The sequence below is a fragment of the Macrobrachium nipponense genome, chromosome 2 (assembly GCF_015104395.2).
Source record: "Macrobrachium nipponense isolate FS-2020 chromosome 2, ASM1510439v2, whole genome shotgun sequence".
Taxonomy (NCBI): Eukaryota; Metazoa; Arthropoda; class Malacostraca; order Decapoda; family Palaemonidae; genus Macrobrachium; species Macrobrachium nipponense.
In genome coordinates, this window is record NC_087201.1 from 38,335,115 (window position 1) to 38,362,274 (window position 27,160).

The 27,160-nt window shown below is 43.2% G+C and overlaps 2 protein-coding genes across 2 annotated transcripts in view; one reads left to right on the plus strand and one right to left on the minus strand.

Annotated features, from left to right (window-relative positions):
* The window catches only part of LOC135221378 (cell growth regulator with RING finger domain protein 1-like), a 78,264-nt gene extending 56,662 nt beyond the window's left edge, over positions 1-21,602 (plus strand). Inside the window, exons 4-5 of the mRNA XM_064259177.1 lie at positions 1,948-2,079; positions 20,810-21,602. Coding sequence (XP_064115247.1) covers positions 1,948-2,079; positions 20,810-21,043 — 366 coding nt within the window. The 3' untranslated portion in view covers positions 21,044-21,602. The remainder of the gene's footprint in view (positions 1-1,947; positions 2,080-20,809) is intronic.
* LOC135221162 (cell growth regulator with RING finger domain protein 1-like) overlaps positions 1-27,160 on the minus strand; it is a 188,235-nt gene that overhangs the window by 132,730 nt on the left and 28,345 nt on the right.

Genomic DNA, 27,160 nt, shown 5'->3' on the forward strand with positions numbered 1-27,160 from the left:
CACAGGTCTTCCCAACTGGCGAGTAAGCTAATTATCGTTGGGGAGGGTTTGACAATATCTAGCATGCTTAGGTAAGTCACCATAGAACTTGACCCTAAAAAACGTAAGCTTTCACTTGGTTTCTTGTTCTTTGCTTCCTACCCAAATGTATTTGGAATAAAGAATGGGGCCTTGAAACTAGTGGCTTGACCTGACCTTGGACCAAAAATGTTTTTGGGTTGTTATGATCAGAATCCAAGAGCTTTTTGTCACCTGTCAATTTCTTTGTAAAGTTCTGTGAGGATGAGACAGCATCTACACTATCAAAAAACAGGTTTTGGCATAGGAAAAACCAATTTTTGGTAGTAACTGCTGAGTCCTCAAAACCCTCCCACTTCCTTGATGAAAAGACACGGGTTTTGGGTATGGCATCATCCTACATTGACCAACAGAAAGGAATGGCATCTTTGTCGGATTTTGGTTGTATGCAAACAATGTGACGGTGCTTATGTGCACAACCACTTCTTCTTCTTGCGAATTTTACGTAGTAGGAAAACTGGGCATTAGTGCTTGCTGAGGATAATAGAAAGTGCCCTCTTATCCTGATTCCATTTATACTCTTTCATGTGTTATAATGTTTATCATTACAACACATTATCAGCCATAAGACCAGTAAAGAGAATTCTTTGACATTAGTCTGGTCACCATGGAACTCTGGATAGACCATGGAAAGGGTACTCCTTGAGGACTCGGCAGCAACCACCAAAAATAGGTTTTTCTTATGTCAAAACATGCTTTATAGAGCTGTTAGCTTTATACTTAACTCTGGCATGCCGAGCAATTATGTTTGCTGAGAAAGCATGTTCTGTAATTTCACCAAATTTGAAATCATTTAATAAATTCTCTTCTGTAATTCCACTTTAGATGGAAATATTTCAAAATTATGGACTAATGTGATACACACAAAGGCCAAGGTAAAAAAAAAAATGGCCAAGAGCCATAGATTGTCTTTAAGAAAAAGGGAGAGTAAATTCTGATATGAAAGAAGACTGCATGTGACTAGAGTCATCAATATTGCATAATATTAGAGGAACGAGGAGTGAAGTGTTTTATTGTAGGGCAAATGTTGCTTTTTGATTGTAAAATACTCCTTGAGTGTGCTTTATATAAAAATAATCTTTCTAGGTTATCTATGATAATAGCTTAACCCTTAATGGATGGATTGGTCCTTGGGTGTAGTAATAACAGGTTTAGGGTGGTGAACGGATTGAACCTTTAGATAAACAATATTAAGCGCCATTGATATGGAAAGAATTGGGTGTGTAAGATGTGCCAATATACTTCCATAGGCCATAAATTCACTAATGGCAACTTTTGCTCTGGCCAAAACCATGAATCAGGCATGTCAGGACTCAGTTCTGCATGTAACTTCAAGGGGGAATGTACTACGTCTCTGTCTCACGTTACGTATTTTTGTAAATTTTTTCGTAAATATACTAAGGGGATGCTGTTGGTTTTTGTTCTTGTCTTTTCCAATAGTATGTTGGTTTTAAGTGTAATTTTACAAAGAAAAGTGCAAAGAAATATTAGAAAAAACAGTAAAAGTAAAAAAAAAAGTTACTGAATCTTCGTTCTCGGTAAATTTAAGTAAATATTTTTCAACAAATATGCTGAGAATTTGTTACTGATTTTATTTCGTATCTGTTTTGATATTATGTGAGCAGTAATTATAATTTTACAAAATAAAATCAAATTATTAATTAGAAAAAACATATATAAGTTGGTAAAATTTCCAGTTGTTTTGTAAAAGAGGCCTCACAAGGGGTTGTGTTTTTTTTTGTAAATTGGCCGACCTCAAAGTTTACCTGTCAAGGAAGGGTTAATGCTTGGCTGTTGTCTAAGATGGAACAATGTCATAATGTTTTTTCATGGTCAAAAGAAAGTTTAACAAAGATATATATGTTCCAGGCCCTCTACACACAAGGTCACAACTCCAGTAGCGACTGGGAACCTACTGGAGATGCAACTGATGATGAAAAAGGAAATTATGACATAGATAATGATGACGTCCCTATTGAAGAGGCCTGTGTGGTATGTCAGGTGAGTAGTGGTTAAATTATGGTTGTACATATTTTTGAAGTGTAATGGTGTGAATAGGCAGTGTGGAAAGTCTCTAGCAACTATTCTAGGAAGAATGACATGTTAAATCACTGTCAGGGGGATTTAGTACAAATTTTATTAATAACTCGAAATGAAACTTTTGCGACAGACAAAAAATAGGTTTTTACATATGAACAACCTATTACTGGTAATTGCTGTTTCTCCTCAAAGGAGTTATACTCTCATGGTCCCCCCCACGGATCCATAAGACAGACCAACCAATTACAAAAGAAGAATTCATTTGTAGTTGGTCTCACCCAGAATAGTGCTTGTTGGCACAATGATAGAAAATAAAGGACTCAGGAGAGGAGGCTCTATCTTTTGTCCTAAAAGTACCACCTTGGCTCTATGTCTCACTCACACAGATGTGACAGCATAATTTGGCCATCTTTACTACACTTTGTTGTATCCAAGAGTTCACTAGTCCCTAGGTTGTGCTCTGGAAATCGTGTTCGACTACACATTTCATTCATATTAACACCAGTTAAGCTAAGTAGTTATTTTTAAGACCCAGTAAAAAAATTTAGTTCTTTTAAAGTTTAATGGGCAGGCCTATATTTGTTTAAATTAGGAGCCAGTAGGCCTCGTGCAAGGCAAGAAGTTATGAGTAGATCTCTAGGCTACGCTGTAATTGCCTTGCTGTTTTCCTTGTTTAAAATAGTGAGAATTAGCATTAAGGCAATAATATTCGACAATTTTGTTATTGATATTTATTAAGCAGTGACCCTTTTAACATTGATAGATAATTTGCAGTTACTGAAAGGTTAAATCAGTTAGCTTAACTTCTTGTTTGTGAAACATAGATGTGGTCATAGTTCGCAATTGTGCTTGACTTAAGAGCATTGTTGCATATTCAAAGCCATTATTTCCTTTAGAGTATCTTGTAATCAAAATGGTTTTGTGAATTGAGGGTTCCCCAGTTATCCTTAATAAGAGAGTTCTTTTTAGTGTTAAAAGGAATACATACATTCATGCGTATCTACTTCCAACGGGTATTACTTTGCCAGTAGTGACATCACAGGTGTTGAGAAAATTGTTGTGATGGTGATCTTTATATATTTTAGATATGATAATTCCAATAATTATTTATTTTATTTGTGTATCAACTAACATAGCCCATAGGCTACATAGTCCTTTACCTGGTGCTTTGGAATAGACAGGGTAATCAAATTTGATAAAATGTGTAGAAATATACAGTATGGATATCCATTTAGTTTTGTTGTAATTGAGTTGAGAAGCATTTGTGAGTAAATCTTTTAAGGTAATGCTGTTGAAGAAATTTTGAATTAATATTGTGATACATTACTATTATTTTATGGATATGACCCATTGATCATGTTTCCTTACATCATACTATGGACATGTATTTGGGCCCTATACAGTGATATAGGTAGCTAACACTATGTAGTTTTTATGAAACACTTGTTTCTTTTATCACTGCTGGGCTACTATTGCACAGGACCTACACATTACCTGTCCCACAGCGAATTGCTCAGTCTGCTTTTCCCCTGTGGAGATAGCTTGCAGCTACCTGCCATGAAGCAGGCCCTGAAGGAATAAAGGAGAAATTGGTTGCTGGCTGGACATGTGTGAAATATGTAGGCCACATGCTTTTGGCAGCAAGGTTAATAAATAATGAAAGATAATTTTAAGCTGCCTTAATGAGTTACAATAGGAATACAGAAGAAGGAAACTACTGTATATATTGTTCTGGCAGACCTCTCTGAGTAGAATCCACATTTGGGCCAATAGCCAAAAGCAATGGATTCCAGGAACTCCCACTTCAACTCCTCTGATGGAGAAGAGCCTTTTTTTTGGAAAGAGATCATGATACCTGATATGAAGTGATATAGCTGCTAAATACCCTTTTGAATCCGTAAGATCTAGGGAACAGTCTTCTGCTTTACATGAGACACAGATACTACAAATGAGAATCTTGCCTTTCCCATGCAACAGTCATGTATTGAGGGGACCCTGATAGGGTCCACCCAGCTGTTGTGGCTAAATTGACAATTAAAGCAACCGTATGGAACTATGTACGGATATTCAGACGAAATTTCGTAACATTTAACCCATAGTGAGTGGACATTCTCACATGAGTACCAATAAGAGGTTTTGGGTGGACGACGGAGTGACTCACGGTGAATAACTATATTACGCGCCATGGATATGAGGGAATCGAGCGGGAAAGAGGTGCCATTACTTCTATAGCCCTTAAATTCACCAATGGCAAAGTTTAGACTGGTTAAGATGCGAGACTGGGCAGCTGAGAGCTTAGTTATGGTCTTGACTTCAAATGAGGATGTACTGTTTTTCTGTCTCACATGACATCTTTTTATAAATTTGCTCACATATGTATACCAAGGGGTTTCTGTTAGTTTTAGTTCTTATCTTTTATGATAGTATGTCTGTTAAAATGTGATTTTGCAAAGAAATGTTTAAAAAAAATGGATGTCCCAAAAATTTACTGCATTGTCATTCTCAGTAAATTTATGTAAATTTTTTACAACAAATATGCTCAGAATTTGTTACTGAATTTACTTCATATGTTTTAATATTGAGTAAGTTGTGATTATAATTTTACAAATAAAAAAAATTTATTTATTAGAAAAAACATGAATTTATGGCTTGTAAAAGAAACTCCATAAGGGCATGTAAATATAGTAGTTTTCAACTTCTTGTGGAAAGTAGGGAAAATTGTTTAGAATTTTTTCTTACAGCATGTGCATTTGCATATCTTCCACTTTCCATTTGAAGGATTTTTTCCTTGTGAAATTGGACCTACTTCAAGAGTGTCCCCATTTTGGGGGTTGGTGCATATTAATTTTTTTACCAGCTCCTAAGGGTTAAGCAATGATTATAACATTAACTAACGATACTTTTATCATTCTCTTTTGCTTTTTTAGCTTATTTAACTAGATCAAATCCCACTTGTTTCTCCAGTTAGGATTACAACTTTGCCATGATCAGAACTATTCATAGGAGGGAGAGACTTACAACAGGTGACAGACTGTGCCAATCACTCTAAAACTTAACTTGAATTAGCTGTGCTGTCATTCATAGTCAGGAAATGTTGAATTACTCACTCCAGTTCTTGTAATTAATTAATTATCACATGAACAATCATTTCAAAAGCTTAAGATACCAGACAACACAGACATGAAGCCTAATAAACCTGATGAAATACTTGAATCTTGTGTATTTAAAGGGTGTAATAGAGGTTCCACAATGACATCTGATTAACTGTCATTGACACCAAGATGTCCTAAAACAGAAAAAAGATCAATTTTAATAAATCCATTTTCCTTTCTGTATAACAAGTAAACCCAATACCGCACAACCCCATCAGAAATTTCTGTACCTTTTTAGGGGGTGAGTGATTTATTCGGAACTTCTATGACTGTCTTGGCTCAATCAGTTTATGCAGGCTTCCCTGATATGAAAATTCTGCTTGCTGTACTTTCTATACTGATGATACAACTGTCTTGGATCATCAGTTAATGCAGTATTCCCTAATAGGAAATTCAGCTTGCTATACTTTCTGTACTACCAGGTGGTGGTGATATGACTGCCTTGGCTCATCAATTCATGCAGACTTCCTTGATGGGAAAATTCTACTTGCAGTATTTTCAGAATTTTGGAAGTAAAGCATGAATAGTATCAAAGATGAACCCAAGAGTGCATAACTCACTTCCCACTGAGCATCAGCATAGAAATGCTGTTTGTGATTCCCAAGAGGAATTCAGGTCTACTCTGGATATGGAATCGGTGTGATATGTAAAAATTTCTCATCCTTTAAACTAGAGGATTGAGGTTGCATGTCTGCCGGGGCAGAGAGAGGTTTCTCACTAAAAACTTAGGTCAAGGGAACAGGGCAATAAAAAACCTAAGACCAAAAAGAAGTTGAATCAGTTGTCTAGATCCTCGTTGAAATCAGAAAGGATAAGAAGAGACAGCCTATTCACTCCGAGAGCTCCGATGGTACAACTGAGACCAGATCGGACAATGAAATTTCCAATTAGAATAGATGGCACCAATATTCTGCTCTTGAGAATTAGTATTATTTAGAATCACTCATCCAGGAGAGAGAGAGGGAGAGAGAGAGAGAGAGAGAGAGAGAGAGAGAGAGAGAGAGAGAGAGAGAGAGAGAGAGAGAGAGAGAGAGAGTGTGTGTGTGTCCGCCTCTCATCCAACCAATGAAATAAGATATCATTTCTGTAATATAGTATATTCAGTGTGCTAGCAGAGGTATGTGATGAGGAACTTGCCTATCCTTTATGCTAGCAATGGCAGGGTAATATTAAGGTGAGGTCCTGCCTTTTAAGTTGAATGCCATATGGCTCCTTTCTATTGGGAGACTCTGGGCAAAGATGATGTTACTGTGCTACTAGTGTTTCAAAGGCCACTGATGAACAAGTAGGTGGCAGTCATGATGAACCATTCAGCTGAAATTGGGGAATGTGGAGAAGTAAAAGTTTCCAAGTTGTTAGGAAATCAAGTTTGTGTTGGTATTCGCATATTGTTTAAGGATCCCATTATCTTCAAGGAGCAGCGCTACTGAATCTATAATCTTTGGGGCCCTATAAATAGAATTAATTACATGCAGACCTGCACCAAGGGGGCCAGTTTGGGGGGTCGAACAACGCCCCCAAAATTTCTGGAAGTCTATATTTTCTGATTATCCTTTTCATTGAACTGTACTTACAAAGTAATAAATAATTATTGTTTATTTTATTAATGTAAAGTATATAACATAACAACAAAGGAATTAATGTGCATGTTATTGTTAACATAATAAATATGTTAATCAATAAAACTGGAGAAATAATCTTGAATTTCGGTGCAATTTTTCTACATTATAAATAAAATTCTGTCAATCAAAGCCTTTCTTTGAATAACATCTAATCGGGTAGAAGGGCATAGACCACATAGGTACCCAATTTTTCTTAATATAACTAAAATGACATTTTCAAGTAATTCATCTTGTATATACTACCTATGTATGCAATGACATTCGTAGAAGAAAAGGTCCAGGTTTTGGAAAAATGAATCCCCCCCCAAAAAAAAACTCTGGGTATGGGCCGTGGCTGACAGACAATTTCTTTCTTTACTTACCCTGCCTCCTATCCTGTGCAGCTCTGCTACTCAACCTTTGACATCTGGTTCAAGAAGCCTCTCCTCTTCCATCCTCCCCATGTTTAATATATATCCATAGGGAACTGCTTTTATCCAGTTTGCTACGTGGTCTGAGTCACACATGATTGCTGATAATCTTTTCTTTTCCCTCTCATTGTTATTGGAGTAGATACCTCTCAAAGCGGTATTTTTACAGTGCAATGCACTGTAAAGGTTGGGATTGTGGTAGGGATTAACGTGGAAAATTGTATACTTTTGGTATTTATTTTTTTCACAGTCTATATACAGGCAGTCCCCAGGTTACGACGGGTTCGGCTTACGACGTTCCGAGGTTAAGGCGCTTTTGAATTATATTCATCAGAAATTATTTCCAGGGTTACGACGCCTACAACACTGATCTAGCACAAGAAATATGACACCAAAAAGGCAAAATAATCAATATTTGAAGGATTTTTTGATGTAAAATGTAATAAGAATGCAGTTTACATAGTTTTGAATGCACCCAAAGTATTAAAAGTAAGGTTTTCTTAGGATTTTTTATAATGTTCTGGCTTACAATGATTTTTGGCTTACGACGCGTCTCAAGAACGGAACCCCTGTTGTAACCTGGGGACTGCCTGTATTTGTATATATTTTTGGTATTATGAGTGAAATACAGCATACAGTAACACCAAAACTTATCATAGTTCATATGTGGAACAAACCTTCAGTCTTAACAATAGGATAATCTCCAAGCACCAGCTGGTAACCGGTTAAAACAATCAAAGATTGTACTGCAAGTAATCTCTGAGATCTGGCAACTCCTGCACGTACAAGGTGAGAGCTTGTCAGAGACCACGCATCGCACTATGTGATGTTTCAGTCTTTTCTTCACCCGCCTTGGAGAGTAGACGCTATTGCTTTTGTTCTCCTTCCAAGCCTCTTGTTTGTGCCCATGTTTCCTTTCTTTTTTTTCAGTCTGCTTGTGTGTGAGTGTTCTGTTTATTATGAATTCCTCAGTCTTTTCACTGCCTCGTCACTGCATGTGCCTGGGCCTTGAGGAAGTCATGTGCTTAAGGTTTCTGGTGTCTGCGGTTACAGATCCTCATAAGACTTGTAGTAGGTGCCGAGCAAATCATTGTACTATTGCTAATCCCTGCCCAGAATGTCGTCCCTGGCCTAAGTCGCAGTGGTGAGTGTTTTACAAGAGGGAACATCGCTGGGTATCGACTCTTCCTTCTTGGGAGGGTTTTTCTTCTCCTCAACTGGAAGATTCGTCAATCGCTCTCCCTGTGGCTACTTCCAGTGTACCCCCGTAGCCGTCCTTTTCTTCCACTGACTCATCGATGGAAGTATCAGGAGTACCTCAGGATGATGTTATGTTTAATGTGGTCCCTTCTCCCTTGGATTCTAATTCTCTTCCTGAGAGGGAGGAGGCTCTGCCATCTAATTTCTTAGTTGCAGGTTCGGAGTCATCCAAGATGGCGGCTGTTTGAGTGTTGCTTGGTCTACAGGGTTCACCTTCCTTGGATGGTCTGTTGTTGCATTACTTAGAGGCACGTATCCCCCTTCCCCGGCTCCTGTAGCTGTCTCGCCTCCCACATGTCTCCTCTAAGTTGGCTCTTGTGTGCTGCTACCTTGCGGAGCTCCTTTGTCTTCATCGATGCTTTCTGGGTCGCACCTTATCGCTCTGCCAGTAAGGCCATCAACCAGCTCTGGCCTTAGGGATGTTGTGACATCACTCCCAGGGTCCTCTCAGCCTGTGATGTCGGATGCGGTGGCCATTCATCCTCTTGTCATTATGACGTCATCATTTCCTGGTGTGATGTCCTCTTCTCTCACTGAGCCATCCGAGGCTTTAATTCAAGTGGTTGTTAAGAGGTGCTCGACTCTGTTTTTCGAGAGAAGTTTTCTGCTGCCTCTGAGAGTGTCGTAAACGAAGTGTTTCTTCCCCTCCGCCTGTTAGTAAAAGACCTCGTAGAGAGGGGAGTTTCACTTCTCCTACTTCTCCATCACCGCCTTGCCAACATGTTAGTTGTGGCTTCGTCTTCTGCGAGCAAAAGGAGTGCATCGTCTTCTGCCTCACACGACCGTGTCTCTCCCTTGCATATCCATGTTTGTGCGAGTGAGAGGAGTGCTTTGCCATCTGCCCCACATGGTTGTGTTTCTCCATCACATGTTCGTGTTCGTGAGGTTGGCAGTGGGGTTCGTGGAAGGAAGGCATTCCCGTCTTTGATACATGGCCGTGTATCTCTTAGACGTTCGGGTAATACATCGTCGACTTCTCTTCACGGCTGTGTCTCTACATTTCATGTATGTGTTCGTGACAGTAGGAGTGTTGAGAGTGATAGGAGGGTTTCTCCATCTTCTATATGCGGACGTGACTCATCCTTGCATATACGTGCTGATGATATCAGATGTACTAACCCCTCTTCAGAGGTCGAAGGTGGCAGATACGAAGGTGGCTCAAGCTGTAGTTGATGGTTGGGAATGTGAAGCATCCCTGGCCCGCAGACATGTTTCTTGTTCTCCTGGAAGAGACCTTAACCTTAGAAGTTGATCTCATTCAGGTAGCTCTCTTTGGCGATGTTATTTGTCTTGGAACCTTGCTCAGTTGGCGCCTCACGGACGTGTACTCAACTCGTCACATGTCCACGTACGTGATTCCTCCCATGAACACGTATGTGGTTTGTCTGACGTCCATGTGCGTGATCCTTCCTGCGATCATGTAGATGCTTCCTCACGCAAGCCTGTACATGGTTTGAGCTGGGACCATGTACAAGTGTCGTTGCGTGATGATGTTCCGGAACCTTCTGTCTCAGGATCATTGGATTTTAGGCCCTACACTCCTACCAATAATGACCAGAATGCTAGACTTCCTAGGGAAGCTTTACCAATGTTTCAGAAGGATGAGGATACTGCCAAGCCTTCTTCTTTGTGTCGTCAGTCACCTTTGCCAGAGCAAGATGAGGGAGACCTTCAAGAGTTTATGTCTTCCCTCTCAGAGGTTGTTGATCTCATTTGTAAGTTCAACAGTCTTGAGGGTAGGGCACAGGCTCAGTCTTCTATCACCCCAACAGGTATAGAGGCCTTGCTTGGCACCAGACAAGATTCTAGGACTTCTTTTGAGCTTCCCTTGTCGGTTCATGCTCAGTCTGTCTTGCAACGTGTGAATGCTTTGGGGTCGGACCAAGATGGCTCTCTGCGTTCCAATAGATCATCCAAGTTTCTACCTCCTCCTCTTGTGTGGCATAGGAAGAACTACTCCACTAATGTAGTGCATTGATGTCCTGTCACCTTAACCCAGATGTTATCCATCTTAAGCCTAGTCTAACCCTGGAGCAGGTTAGGTCGGAAGGTCCATCTTTTTCATCACTGCAGCTTCCATTGTCCAGACTGTCTCCTGGCTGGATTTGTGGTCCACTGCGATAGCCAGGATTGCTTCAGATAGGGCTGAGGGAGGTATAGTGAGTTCTTCACTTGCTGGACTGTTACAGTGCGGTGCTAAAGCCATTTCATACCTGGCCCACCTTAGTGCAACCTTGTGGGCCAACCAGCTCCTGGCCAGGAGAGACGCAGCACTGTCCAAGGTGGCGGGTTCAGTGGACTCTTGAGTCTTTGTCGGCTCTCAGGAATGGGGATCTCCTTGATTCGCAGTTTCTGTTTCTGAGGACTGAATTAGAAGATAGGATCGACCAACGACATGCAGATACTAAAGATAGGCTAATCCATCAGGCGGTATCTAAGTCAGAGGCTTGTTCATGACGCCCTCCTCCGCCTCCTCCCCCTCCCCAGCAACAGGCGAGAAGATTTTCGCCTGTCAAATCTTCCAAGCGTTTGACGTCTGTGAGGGTCTCTCAATCTCCCTCACAAACCAAGGCAAAGAAGCAACATCGTCCCTTTCAATCCTGCCCCTACAAGTCTGGGAAGGGCTCTAGAGGAAAGGGGAGAGGGGGTCGTCAGTAGAGTGGGTGCCTCTCCCTCTCCATTGCCACGGGTAGTGGGATGCCAGTGGACCAAGTGGCAAAAATTTGGAGCAAAGAAATGGGTAGTAGATGTTCTTTAGGTGGGATATCTACTACCATTCAACTTCTCCCCCCCCCCCCCCCCCCCCCCCCCCGACAGATCCCTTCTCAATCGGACATATGCTCATGACTTCCAAAGTTCTTGGGGGGCTCTTTCGGGAAGAAGTGTTTGAAAATGCTGAACAAGGGTGTGATAGAAGAAGTGAAGCGCCCTTCTCCGGGATTTTACGTGGATTTTCCTAGTACCAAAAGCGACAGGCAACTGGAGGCCAGTAACCGACCTTTCCAACCTGAATCATTTTGTCAGGAAGACAAGGTTCAGGATGGAGACGCTCCAGATGGTGTTGGCAGCGATAAGGGACAACAACTTCTTGCTGTCAATAGACTTCAAGGATGCTTACTTATAGTAGATCCCTATTCACCCTTCATCCAGAAAGTTTCTTCACTTCACTGTGGGAGAGCAGGTGTACCAGTTCAAGGTCCTGTGCATCGGGTTGACCATGTCCCCTCAGGTGTTCACAGGGGTCTTTGCCCTCGTCTTGATATGGGCTCATGCTCAAGGGATTCACCTCTTAAGGTACCTTGACGACTGGCTGGTATTAGTAAGTTCCAAGGAGAAACTGCTTCAGGACAGAGACTGTCTTCTTCAGTTTTGTTGGGAGCTAGGTATAATGGCACATAAACCTAGAAAAGTCAAATCTGGTTCCCAGCCAGAAAGCTCTTTATCTAGGTATGGTTATAGATACAGTAACGTTGAGGGTTTTTCTGTCGGACCAACGGTTAGAGAAGTTTTGGTTAGTGGCCCACAAGTTCCTGTCATAGCCTGAACAGCTAGCTCACCAATGGCAGGTCCTTCTGGGGATTTTGTCTTCTCTGGAGAAGCTGGTCCCTCGTGGTCGTCTTCATCTTCGGTCTCTGCAATGGAGACTGAAAGACTTCTGGTCCCTGGCGGGAGATTTCCCTCTGCAGAAAGTCCCTCCGTCCGAAGAGGTGAAGCAAGACCTTCGTTGGTGGTTGGACGACCAGAATCTCTCGGTGGGAATCCCTCTGCATTCTCCCCCTTCAGACTTCCTCCTGTTTTCAGATGCTTCCATTACTGGTTGGGGAGCTCATATGGATATCCTTGCATCAGGCATTTGGAGTGCGGGAGACGAGCTGCTACACATCAACGTTTTTTTAGTTGAAAGCAGCTTTTCTGGGTCTGAGAGAGTTTTGGGAGAAGGTAGAGGGTCAATTGGTGGTTCTGATGTCTGACAATATCACAGTGGTTGCTTTGTCCAGTCAGAGCTTTAGGATGCTATCTTAAAAGGACTCGTCATGTAAGACTTAGGTGTCGTAGACTGTTTATTTGAACTGTTCGGTCCAGAAAGGAAGTTTCCAGGAACACTTTCATTCTGGATACTTGAGGCAATTAAGCAAGCTTACTCCTCTCTTGATGGTTCTGTCACTGAGTCTGGCATTTAAGAAAAACTTTGCTGTTCATGAAATTTTGAAGGCTGGTTCCTGATTACATCAATCCACGTTCACTTCCTTTTACCTGAAGGACATTTGCCCACTGGTCTTTGGACACGTTTTCCCTGGGTCCTGTGGTGGCTGCCCAACAAGTTGTGTAATTCACCTAGTGCCCCTAACAGGGTGGTTTTTATCTTACCTAAGATGATTGTGTGGAAGAGAGAACGAGTGAGTTGGCTGGTCTCTTTCTTTCTCTTTGTTCCTGTCTTCTTCCTACGGGCAGGTTGAAGAATAGACACGTCATATGCTGATACTGGTCTGATACAGGTGAGTAAGGTAGTCATACTGATAGTTGTTTGCTTTGTGTTTTTGAAATAATCAAACCCACTATTCAGTATCAAATACTCCTCTCTCTCTAGCAAGGGGGAGTGAGGTGTGGTAGCAAACCCTTGTGGTTAATGTGGTTTGTTATATGAACAGTCAGAATATTCTTTGGTTCCCTGAATGCAATGTATCTGCTCATATATCATTGCATTTCAACCCAGATGGCTGAGTTGTTAGATATCAGATTGTCTATCATCTCAAGGACATTTAGACCACCCTCTTTAGAACTTGTTCTTCCAGGAAGGGTGGTCAGGTGGGGTAACTCCCAACCAGTTTAGGATACTTGTACCTCCCTCCAAGTATAAGTCTATCCTGTTGCTAAGACCGAAGGTTTGTTCTGCATATGAACAAATGACAAATTTATAATAAAGTTATATTTTCATACATTCAACTTACCTGGCAGATATATACATAGCTATCGACTCCGTCGTCCCCGACAGAAATTCGAATTTCGCGGCACACGCTACAGGTAGGTCAGGTGATCTACCGGCCTGCCGCTGGGTGGCAGGACTAGGAACCATTCCCGTTTTCTAATCAGATTCTCTCTGTCGCTGGGAATGTAAACATATGTTTACTTTCCCTCCTGATTTGATTTTCGTGTTTCATCGCCATCGATCTTCTGGGCCAACTTTTACAGGGAAGTACTGGATCGGTGGTTCGGCATACGCTTTTAATAACTTTTTAATAACTTTTAATGAATTAACTTCGAAGTTTTCGAAGAATAGAGGATGTGTAACTACCGAAGTTTTCGGTAGACAATTACATAGTTTGCAAGAAAGGGAAATATAAATATTTATTCATTGATAAAGTGTAATAAATGTTAGAATTTGATTTGAGGAAAATAAGGTAAACTTCCTATTTGAGGAAGTCAGAAAAACATAGAACTAGATATGTTTTTTTTTTTAGAAGCTTTTAATAGCTCTCGTTTCTGACGAGCAGTTAGAATATTAACAGTACTAGTAGTGTAGTTTCCTCATCACCTTCTTACTTCACAGAAACTACAAATTCATTTGCAATTTGAAGATAAAGGAATGTAGCTCAAGATACGAGCTATTATAAGGTAAGAAGTGATTATAGTGTTCCCCATTGCAATAGAGGGTGCGTCTGATCGGCTCTTGTCTCGCTTTCCCAGGCCTAGACCTCTTCCAAGCTCACAGGCCCAGAGGAGAAGGAATGTCGAAAGCCTTACGGAGGTTACAGAGAATCCCCACCGATCAGGCGTCCCCTCGGCAGGTTCTGTAGGACGTCCCAGACTGCCAGGGATAGCCATTGGAAAGGCATCCTAATTCAATGTGTTCCCCTTCCCCATTATTATCGTCTTGACGAATAAGGAGAAAAAACATTCAACGGCGTAGATTAAATGAAGATGCAAGATAATCTCGTCTGGCTATCGGAACCTCAGAAGAGACGGAGAAAGGAAGACATCATTCGATAACAGTTGCGGTAGAGGCATTGCCCTATCCGGGTTCGTCCCCCCGTATAGTTGGAACGGGGGGGGGGGGCTCTATCCCATGGGGGTTTGAAATAGTTATTTCAATAAATTCCTCATCGTACATGTATATGAAAATATATCTATTCTGAGAAGAACGAATTAGATATTAAAGAATATTGTTGATCGAATGAATTATATGGATCTCGTTTAGTGATTACACATATATATATAACTTTTAAGCTTCTAGCTCCTTGGGCATGAAGCTCCAGGTAACGAGGCTCAATGCGCCTAAAGCGTCTGAAACAAGGCGCAAAGCGCCTGAAACGAGGCGCAAAGCACCTGAAGGCCTGAATATAGGCGCAAAGCGCCTGAACCACTATGAACCAGGATCTTCATCGGAAATGGAAGTCCTTCTCATTCAGAGGGAAAGGGAGGGCTATGTCGAAAATGGAAGTATTGTCGAATTCTAAGCAAGAACAAATGTACAAGAGATCAGGAACCTTCCGCACACAGAACCTTTCCGCACAAGCGAACCTTCCAGAAGGCGAAGATTCCATTATTCAAATAACCTTCCAGACGTACATACTTTCCAGGCGAGGATCGCCTTTCAGATACTCGAACTTTCCAACAAGAAAACTTTCCAAGCGCGATACGTCTGCTAGGATCCAGGAGTATTCGGAACGCGATACTCCTGCCAGGCACCGAGGAGTATTCCGACGAGCACGATACTCCTCCCAGGCGCCAGGAGTATTCGGAACGTGATACTCCTACCAGGCGCCAGAGTATTCCGATCACGATACTCCTCCTAGGAAAGCGATACTTCTGCCAGGCGCCAGGAGTATTCCGAGCACGATACTCCTCCCAGGCGCCAGGAGTATTCGGAGCGCGATACTCCTACCAGGCGCCAGGAGTATTCCGAGGACGAGGAGTATTCGATCGCGATACTCCTCCCAGGCGCCAGGAGTATTCTAGGCAAGATACTCTTGCTTAGCGCCAGGCACTTTCTCCTACAAGAAGAGCCTGACAACCGCCAAGAGTCCTCCAGGCCGAAAGGTGTGAAAGACATTCGAGGGCTTCTCCTGATAGGGACGGGAGTTGTCGCACAGGCGGCCGTCGCCCTTGTCAGGATCGTCTTAATGCAATAAAGGCAAGAGCAAGTTCGCTTTTTTCCAGGCAGGGACTCAAGATGTAGCACAGGCTGCCGTAGCCCTTGTCAGGTTAGAGTCGGTACTGTTAAAAGCCCTTCACCTTTCGAAAGGAAGCGCTCTCCTCCGGTTGCTCAATCTTCTCCCAAACTTGAGGAATGGAAGATAGAGCAGAATTGTGAGAATTAGTTCAGTATTAGTAAGAGGATATTAAAATCATCCTCCCTTCTAAAAAATAATGCAACCAACCATTTACAGAAGATGGGCCAATCGTTTGGAAGTTGAACAAGATTCGTACGAGCTCTCATTCATTGATTAGAGGCTCTTCCAGATAAAAGAAAAGGCGTAAAATACGGACTTATCTCCAAGATAATAAAAGCTGGAGAGATTCTCTTCGATCCTCGGTTGTCATTTGCGATCTCTTTCGACTAATACTCATTCGGGATTATTGACGAAAAGAACGAAGAGAGTAAGATTTCCATTCTTTCTCTGCATGTCGGAAAGGAAAGAATGTTCGTAGAAGGCTTGCTGTATACGACTACTGAATGACAAGTCATATACGCATACCATTGTTGCCTTTCTGGTTCGCTACGGAATTATCTATATCCTTACAGGATTTTCCCTAGTAAGGACTTCGCTTAAAAGGTTTGTACGACAATACCTCCTCAGCTCGGTCGTATTTAACAAAGGTTGTTTGGCTTAAATTTGCATTATTGAGAGCTTTCTTAGACTCGAGAATAATTTTATTATATCCATTTCATTGAATGGAGTAACTGGCAACTCAGAATGAATGCAGCCAGGCAGTGAACGAGACGGCTGTAATTGTGAGCCAATCCAGTACCATCCGGTTCTCGGTCGTGAACGGTTGGTTACATCTCTCTCTCCTAAGGGCTCGAATGCTGCTTCACCGTATATTCCCCCTACAATCAGGGACTTATCCACGAATTGAGGGGGATTTTTAGGCAAACATGAATAACATCGTATTCGTTTTTGCTAAGGATCTCTCTCTGCCTCGGCGAGGAAAAGAATTGTAGTAGAAAATTCACCTTAAGATAACGGTACGGTTAAGCCTTATGCACACACCGTGGTTAATTACAGAGTTCCTACTATCCTTACAGAGTTTCCTAGATGAATGCTGTTTACCACAATGTGACGGTATTATAAAGATTTTAATTCGGCAGAGCACGATTTAACCTATTTGGAAACAGACACGGAACGTAACGATCCGTACCAGGTTCGATGCGGGATTTTGCACGTCCGTGAGAACCTTTTTTGATCGACGATAAACTAACTGTTAAGTATGTTTAACATTTATTGGAAAGAGTTGTCAGACCCTACGGAAAGTATTCACAGATCTCTTCACAAGGCAGAAGATGAACGAGCTTCTTATAGATTGCTTCCGTTTCCTCGAAACAAGAGAGGTAGCAAGATACGCCATCTTTAATTTAAATAGGGGAATAAAGTTTAGTCTTTTTTCCCCTAGTATATATATTCTTAACAGATATTTAAAATAAAAATGGGCGTCAAAAGAAAGAAGAAGATGAATGCATCATTTTGGCAATAAAAAGGTTGGATTCACAGAGGTCACGTTCTTCTTTCAGCATGTGTCGGAAGGTTTTTTTTCTCTAAGAGAATAGAGATTTTATCGGAATCTATTATAAATATTGGACCTGAAAAACCTATCCACTCTGAGTCTGTCTGCGTGCAGTCTAACCAGAAGTAAATATGAATGAGAGGATTCAAGGGAAGCTTGATAATTCCTTTAAATATGTTAAAGACATAGAGTTGCTGCAGATCGTGCTAGATGGAAAGGGAAACTGTCCTCTTCCGATACTCTGTGAACCACATAAGGGTTTTCTTCCCTTTCAGAGGGAAGAATCAACCTTGGTATTTTATGCTATCAATGAACACAGTAAAAAGATATACTCTGTCTCGACAAAGAAATAGAGATAGTAGAGAATTAAGATCTTCGATCTATACAATACCTCTATACGATAAGAGTAAGAGACTTTATATACTTAGAATGGGATCCTAATTTGGGCCTCAGATTGCCGTGTTCCGACAAGATGGAAACTGCTCCTAATCAATGTTTCTCTTGGTCCTAAACGATCAAAAGGACAAGTGAAATTTTGGGCTTTAGAATCTGGAATCAAATTCTATGAAGACTCGGCAATGGGTTCTGGCCAGCATAGTATGTTTGGCAAAAGAACTAAAGCCTTTTATTTCCTGGATCAACGCTTTCAGATGAGGTTTCGTTGTCCGGGTAATGTATTGACATTGTCATCTACAGAAGAAGACAAGGTTTAAACGTTTACTGACAGAGGTCTTTGGAACGCGATGAGGGCTCAAACTTCTTCCCAAAAGGGTCAGAGAGATACATTCAGAGCTAGAAATCAGGAGTCCTACCAATTTCAGCTCAGAATCTCTTAAGCTTCCTGGCTCCTTCCCTTCCTTCGGGCAAGGATATGGAAGCTTCTGCAACGAGAAAATCAACAATATTTAGGAGGAGAACTCGTTAGCAACGGAAGTATTCATAAGGATCCTCCTCGGAGGAAGACTTGTCTCTTTCCCGGACTTTTAGATCTCCTATCGTCTACTGGATGTAGCTGACTAAATTTTGATGAATGTGCAGGAGCAATTAGCGTCTTTGGTAGGAGTACTTTCTAAAGAGCCTACTCGTAAAAAGGATGACAGGCTTCCGATTAAGAGATCCAAATACCGATCTGTCGGGCGCGACGAACCCTACAGGGGAGTTGTCGCACAAGCGGCCATCTCCTGGGGGGAGCGGTGCGTTAGGCAGGCGGAGACGTGGGAAAAGGAAGTAACTCCTGCCAAGCGTCTGGCGCCAACTAGGAGCCAGGCGCCAAGTAGGCGCAAAGAGCCTGACTTTACTGTAGATCGTTCTAGGCCCAGATCCTCATCCAAGCAACAAGAGCCAACTGGAGAAGAGAGAACTCCTGATAGGAGTATAGCGCCCGCTAAGGCGCAATATACTTGCCATTCGAAGCGCATTCCATGAGCGATACTCCTACCAAGCCACAGGAGTATTCAGAATCTAGATGCGCCTTCCATAGGTCAGGAGTATTTCTTGGGAAGAGATACTCCTGCCAGGCGCCTTGAGTACTCTGACCTCGATACTCCTCCCAGGCGCCAGGAGTATTCTAGACTTTTTACTCCTACCAGGCGCCAGGAGTATTCGAAGCGCGATGTGCCTACCAAGCGCCAGGAGTATTCTGAGCTTAATACTCCTAACAGGCGCCAGGAGTATTTGGAGCGAGATGCGCCTTCCAGACGGCAGGAGTATTCGAGGAGTGTTACGACTGTCAGGCGCCAGGAGTATTCCAAACAGGATACTCCTCGCGCCAGCAGGTGCGAGGCGCCAGCAGGTGCGAGGCGCCAGCCAGGCGCAAGCCAGGCACTAGGCTTCATCCAGATGAGATCCAGTTCAAAGAAAGTCCTAGTCTTCTTTGAAACAATGGTGATCTCTAAAGCACTTCATAAGTGACTTGATGATACCTTCAAACAGCTGAGAATTTAAAAGCTCATGAAGTGCGAGCTTTTGCAAATTCATTGTTCTTTTCGTAACAATATGTCAGGAAGACATATTAGCTTTAAACATATGAGAGATGCAACTATGTGTTTGACTGCTCATTACACGAAGGGCTTCAAGTTAACCTACGGAGATCCTTCTCTCTTGGTTTATTATAGTATCAGCGGATACGTTGCTGGGATAAGGAGCCGACACTGATCCTTTAATAATGAGTTGAATTTATTTTAACTTAGTGATTTTTTTGAGGTTTGAAAGAGTTTGGGGGATAACTCTTTTTCAATTTTAGCGCGAACCCTCATGTTAGGAACAGGTGATCGGGATCGGTGTTGAGCTCCTTAGTTATGCCAATAGGCATAGGCATGTTGTCATATAAGCGGATTAGCACCCATTGACAAATGCCAATTAGGCTCGACCGAGTAAGTGGATAAGACCCCATCGGTAGACCCACAAGAACTCTTGGCCACAGATCACTATCTTGCTAAGGCTCTTGAGACGAAGCAGACTCCTATGCAATAGCTAGGAAGTCGACCCTTCGTCTAGAAACACAGAGGAACCAAGGTCTATAAATACCTACAACACATGTTGTTTACCTGTCTAGTCAGGAGTTAGCTGTCTCTTGCCCTCCACCAAAGGGTGTCAATCAGCTATGTATATATCTGACAGGTAAGTTGAATGTATGAAAATGATATTGTTATGATACAATAAAGTTTCATACATACTTACCTGGCAGATATATACGATTGAAGACCCACCCAGCCTCCCCGCAGGAGACAGGTGGAAGAGAGAATCTGATTAGAAAACGGGAATGGTTCCTAGTCCTGCCACCCAGCGGCAGGCCGGTAGATCACCTGACCTACCTGTAGCGTGTGCCGCGAAATTCGAATTTCTGTCGGGGACGACGGAGTCGATAGCTATGTATATATCTGCCAGGTAAGTATGTATGAAACTTTATTGTATCATAACAATATCATTTTTCATAGCTAACAAACCTGAGGTCTTAACGTTTTACTGCCCACCTCTAGCTGCCCCTCGCTCTTTTTACAGTTTCTGGGTTGGGGAAAAGACTGGAGTTGTCAGATCTCACAGATTCCTTGCTGTACAATCTTTGATTGCTTTAACCAGTTACCAGCTGGAGCTTGGGATTATCCTATTGCTAAGACTCAGGTTTGTTAGCTATGAAAAATCCAAATTGATTAAAAATTTGTCATTTCTTTTATACCAATAAGTTCTGTGGTGAATTTTTGCTAGGCTACCATTTTAGATATGATACATTTTTAGACAAATTCCATCTTACAGTGTAAGGAACAGATTAGTTGAGGATAGGGACTGTGGAGATTTGTTGTCAGATATATCTTGAAAATACTTGTGTGTTAGCCATACTAAAGGTCTTTGATACCAGACTTTTTTTTTTTTACATACCAGGAGACCAGACCTCAAAAACCTGTAAACATAGTTGTAAATGTCACATTAGGGTTACTAAAAATTGTTGATGAAGATTGGTGTGTCAAGGTTAAGTATCAAGTCATGTGTTAACAATAAGTTGCATATAGATTTTTAATGGTTTCAGACTAACAGGATCACAAGAGCTTTGCTTCCCTGCCGTCACGTGTGTGTTTGCAGTACATGCTTTAGTCGTCTAGAGACTTGCCCTATGTGTCGTGGTAGATTCCAAGCATATTTCCTCGTAGCTCCAGAGGACCAAGAACTTAATGATTTGGATGAACCCATTCAAGAGGAGTCACGTTCAAGATGGCAAAGAATGTATGATACACTTAACAACCTGCTATTGCTGGAAAATTAAGGTTACTTATCCATATTGGAATGCATGATTAATAATGATGATCTCTCTATTCTAAACATAAAATAAAGTTATCTGTTACCCCTTATACAAAAAAACGAGAAGGTTCATAACTAGCCTCAACCATGAGAAAACATACATTTGTAAGAAAAATACTACTATTTTTTTCTAGGCATACAAACCAGAGCCTTTTATATATGAGTATCCCTCATTTTAAATTGAAAACCAGATGAAACTTGGTAACAAGGTAGTTAACCAGGTGGTTAATAGCTTGACATGGGTGGGAGAGTGGGGATGTATCCTTTACCAATTACGTATCACCTTCACTTTATTCCTATGGCCTTATGGACTGAGCTGAGATGTTGGTGGGACTAAATATAAAAGGCTCTGGTTTGTATACCTATGACAATTACAAATCATTCATAATTACAGGAATGTATGCTGCCTTCTAAATAGGGGACATAATCCCTAGGAAGCAGGTGCAGCCATGCTTCTTACAGCAATAACTCTTGTTTGACATCCCTGAATCAAAAATAGATACCAGAAATGCAATACAAAGGCACCAACAAATGAAAAAAAATTGCGGAATACTCTTGCAAGCCAAGCCATTCAACCAGCCAGCAATGGGAAGCACAGTAGCATGTCCATCTCTCAGAGCAGGTGAAAGAAAAGTGAAGGTGATTGTTGGTGAGTGAGGTATGCTCCCCCACTCACCCCCTTATCTCCACCTGTTAACCACATGCTTAACTACCTTGCTGCCAAGTTTCATTAGATTTCCAGCTCATGTTGAAAGATACTCCTACACATAATGCAATAGTTTGTATTCCCATGGGAACAAGTTATGATTATCAAGTGGTTCACAAGTCTTTTACAGTTACCAGGAAAAATGAGTAAATAATGTAAAAGAACATACTGTATATAATTGTTTTAAAAAAATAAATAAAAGAAATTAATGCAAGCATTCTCTGCAAAATGACAATTTTTGTGAAGCAAATTGTATTTTGGAGTCCCATCCAGCCCAAATGTAAGCATTCCAATTTGCTTTTGGCCCAGGTGTCAGATTGACGGGCGACACGAGGTGGGCATAAAATGTAAAGGACCTTCGGTTTGTTAGGAAAAACATTTTACCTGAAAAAATTTTCATGTGTTCCTACACGATATTCAAAATCTCGGTGCTTTACATTAGGAAGACTCAAATTTGGAGGGAGGAATCTGAGTAAGTCTAGAACTGGCTGGAGTTCGCCACACCTGGATTTTCTTCCTAGGTGAAAGAGCGAGGATGAGAACTGTGCCTGAGACTAATTGATAGGCGTACAGGGACTGCATGCTCAATCATCAGACTTCTGGGGGTTTTAAATGAGGGAGGGTAAGTAACCTCATATGAAAACAAGCTGGGATGAATCTGAGCGCCACAGACAGTAAGGCAAATATAAGCAACGGGTTTGTCTTCTTGTCAGGGACCTCCCCTTCCTCCCTTTGTCAGTGGAAGGGCAGCATGGCACTCTGATAGTAAAAGAAAAATAGAACAGTTGCTCAATTGTATAACTTACTTGCATCAGCCAGCACTTCTAGTATGTTACAGCTTGAATCCACTCTCTGCCTGAAGGAAGAGAAGGATGAAAGGGCAGAGAAGAAAGAGAGGCCAGTCACTCCCACATTCAATCTCATATCCACTACCGCACATCTAAGGTGAGATACAACCTTGTCCTGATAAAGGAGCTGGGTAAGCTACACAACTTGTTGAGCAGCCACCAGGTCCCAAGGAAAATCGAGCATTACACATCCCCATCTCCTCGAGTGTCTTACATTGAAGGAGAGTTAGTCCATGAAGTTTGTCTACTCTCTTTGCCAATGCCAGGGCAAGCAGGAAAATGTAAAGTCTCGTACGGTGCGTGAGTCAGACTCCTCAGAACAAGAGTCTCATCCCACAAAGGGGGCCTGAGGTCCCTAGATGGACAAGACCTTTTGAAGCTTCTCATCAAAAGCAAGATCTCCAGAGAGGAGGTCGATATCCACCCTGTTTAACCGAAGGACTTAAACAAGGGCAGCTCAATAGCCCTTCACAGCTGAAACAGAGAGAAGCTTCTCTAGGCAAAGGAAGATGAGGAAATCTGCAACCTGTTGAAGAGTAACTCTGACCAGAGAGATACCTCGTCTACAACACCAACCACAGAAGACGGCTCACTTTCCCTGATATTTCCAGACATCTGTTGTTGCGTGTCATGAAAAGCCTCTTGCTTGCAAGAGATGCTGGGTAATCTCCAGCTGTAAAGACAGGGACTGCACCGCCTGATGGTACTGCTCTATGTGGGGTTGACAGGAGGTTGTGTCAGAGAGGAATCTCTCTTGGTGTATAACGGAGGGAAGGCGTAAATGTTGAGGTTGCCCCACAGCCGTTGGAATACATCCTCCGCTGCGGCCCATGGGTCTGGTACAACAAAACAGAAGACCTGAAGTTTTCTGTGCCAGGGGGCAAACAGATCTACGACTGGATGGCCTTACAGATTGAACAGCCTTTCCATGATGTTTGGGTGAAGGGACCACTCTGTCTCTATCTGCTGATTTTGGCAGCTGAGCTTGTCCGCCACTACATTCCTCTTGCCTGGAATGTACTTGGCGGACAGCTTCTCCAAGTAAGCCACTGCCCACTTGTGCACCCGCTTTGTCAACTAGTGAAGCGGGAGGGATACGAGACCCCCCTGTTTGTTGACATTTGCCACTATCATGGTGTTGTTGCTTATCAACACCACAGCGTGTCCATCACTCAATCCATGAAACTCCTTGGGAGAGCCAGGAAGGGTCCCTGGCTGACTTCCAGGATATTGATGTGACGGTGCTTGTCATCTTGGTTCCACACCCCCAAAGTCAGCAACTCCTCCAGGTGTGCACCCCATCCCTCAGTCGATGCATTTGAGAAGAGAAGAATGTCGGGAGGGGTAGTATGTAGGGATACTCCCATTACGAGGTTCCTGTCGTTCAACCACTAGTCCAAATCCTCCCTCACTAACTCCAATAGGGTTATGAGAAAGGATTGTGGGTCTCCAGACTCAGACCAAGATTCCTCTATTCTCCATTGGAGAGAACAAAGGCCTTCAAAACCACCTTTGAGGGACCAACTTCTCCAATGATGACAGGTGATCAATGACGACTTGCCATTGCTACGCTGGTGCACTACCTTCTTGAACTTGCTGATATGAGAGTCTGAGAGAAAAACTCTTGCTGCCACTGTACATATCGGCATCCCCAGGTACTTATCCTATGCTTGGGGATGAGATCAGACTCCTCGAGATTTACCACAACCCCCAGGCTGTAGCAAAAATTAAGAAGTTGATCCTTGTCCTGAAGCAACTGCAAGTGAGAGCTTGCCAGGACTAGCCAATTGTTGAGATACCTCAATAGACATATCCCATGCAAATGGGCCCATGCTGATACAAGGATGAACACTCGTGTGAACACCTGAGGATTGGTTGAGAACCCAAAGCAGAGTGCCCTGAACTAAAGTACCGTCCCCCTGAGGATAAAGAGAAAGTACTTGCAGGAGGACTGATTGATGGGTATTTGGAAATACTCATCCTTCAGATCTACCATAAGTGCGAAGTTGCTCTCCCTGGTGAAGGCGAGTACTGAGTGCTCCGTCTCCATCATGAACCGAGTGTGGCGGATGAATTGGTTCAAGGGAGAGAGGTCTATGACCCGTCTCCAATCCCTTGAAGCATTCTCTATAATTAAGACACAGCTGTGAAGGCTTGGGGACCAATCCTACACGACTTCCACAGTGCCCTTCTTCAGCATGACTTGCACTTCTTCCTTGAGTGCAAGATCCTTTGGTGAACCGGGAACTTACATTAGGAGAAGGACCAGGTTGTTGAGGGGTAGCCGAGACTTGAAGGGAAGTAGATATCACTCCAGAAGGACATCTGCTACCAGGTCTTGGCTCCCTGTCGCTGCCATGTTGCCCATTGGCTCAACAGTCACCCCCCACCAGTAGCAGCATCCTCCCTTCTTCTTCTTCCCCTTACCCCCTTTACCTGACGGGAAAGAGGGTTGAAAGGGCCATGAAGGGGTGTGGGTAGAGGAAGAAGAAGGTTTTCCTGCTGGCACCCTTCAAATTCAATTTTGGGACTTATTAGGGGCTGAGAAAGAGCTAGGCTGGCCTGAAGGTTAGGCCACAGTGACACGCAAGGACCCAGAGGTCTTGGTCACTGCCTGGTGAACAACGTGGTCATTATCCTTGACACGGTGCTTGTCCACTACAGTATCTACCAACTCATCTAGGGAAGGGAGAGGCAGAACCCAGCAAAGTTCCATTTCATTAGGTCAATGCCGACTCGGAACCAACTGACCTAGTGATCCAATTCAGGACAGCATCCCTCCTCTTCAGCACCAGGTTTACCCACAGGTTTGCCATGTGGTGGGCCAGGTAGGAGATAGCTCTACCTCCAGATCGGCAGTCTCCCGAAAGCAGAGACCTCCCCAGGAAAAATAGCACTTGAGGAAGCAGCTACTTTGGATACTGTGAATGACCACAGTTCCAGCTAGAAGACTGCCTAGAGACTTGCCATGGTGGTAACCTTCAGACTCGCTGCTTATTGCTGCGAAACCCCTTCCGAAGTAAGATACTGCAACGAGAGACCTGGGCCTAGACGAACCAGGTTCAAGTCAACTCGTAGTTCCTCCTGTCTGACTCATGCCTCCCAGTAAAACCATAGGAGGTTGAGGGGACAGGTGAGGAGGATTGGGCATCCTCGCCTGTCCTGCTAGCAGGAGAGGCGAGCTGTACATGGTCACCAACCAACATTGGTGACAGTGGCACAGGTCTACTAGGAGAATGCTTTTGTCCCAGCGAAGTGTTGTCCTGAGGCGAGGAAAGGTTCACGCAAGCCAAGTCGAGTGCCCGGTTTGGTTGGGGACGAGACACCGGACCGGGCACTTAGCCAAGCACTGGTGGAAGTATTGGGAGGGAGAGCTGAAGCAGCTGTGTGTTTTGACTCTTTCTCTCGTCCTGTGCTCGAACCAGTATGGAGAGAGGTCTCTCCGTCACTGGTTCAGGATGTTCAAAACTCCAGAGAGACTTGAACATTTGGATTGTCTTGGTTAGACCGAGCACCCAACACAGCACCAGTCTTTAAAGCTGACTTCTTAGAACTGATGACAGGGGCGTGGACCAAAGTCCTTATGCCTAGGGCTCACGAAACGCTAGGCCATGGCAAGGTATGCAAATCAATTCCCGAGCCTGAAGGCAGGGATAAGCCAACATGAGAGCCCTCTGCTTCCCCTTTGGAGAGAGGCAGCCCCTTAGGAGCCCCGTGACAGGACTTCTTGGGGGCACAGAGAGAAGCAACCTCCTCCTTCCTTGACTAATGAAGGGGAGGAAGCAGCAGACGATGACGATGATGATGATGACACCTTTCGGGACCACTTTTTTTTTTACTACTTCTTCGTCATTTTCTTCAGGATGGTGGTCATGTCCTCCATCCAGGTGGGAGCAGCAGGCATCACAGAAATAGCTGGGGCAGCAAGGGCAGCCCAGGTGGCAGGAACATCAACAACAGGAAGGGCAAAGTCAGGAACAGGTCAAGTCCCCACCACTATGGGGGCAGCAGCAGCAGCAGCAGCGGAGTCCACATTCGAAAGAGCAGCAGACACTACAACAGCAGGGGGAGATGTCTAGAAACCAGGAGGGGAAGGTACCACAACTTAGGGACTGGCAGATGGACAGCCATGCCCATCACCACCAAGGTAGTGGTGGCAGAAAATTATAGCTGGTGCGTTCATGAAAGCAGAGGTCATCACTGTTTTAGTGGTCGGGGTCTCTATAGCATGAATCACCACAGGTCTTGCGAGGTGAGCCAGGAGGACTTGTTGACCAGGAGTGCCTACTAGTCCCAGTGAGTGCCAGGCTGCTGACAGGTCCAACAAATGGTCCACCACACCTGAAGAAACCAAAGTCTGGTTAGTGGTGAGAGACTCCTGTTATTCCGAAGGAGGAGTTTCCCCCTCTGAGCAACCAGAGGGCCCTGAACAGAGGACGCTTTGATCACCTGCTCCCCTCAGAGGCTCTTCATCCAACTAATCGGGTGAAGAGGCCAAAGGAGAGGGAGCAAGAAGGGGATGATTGCT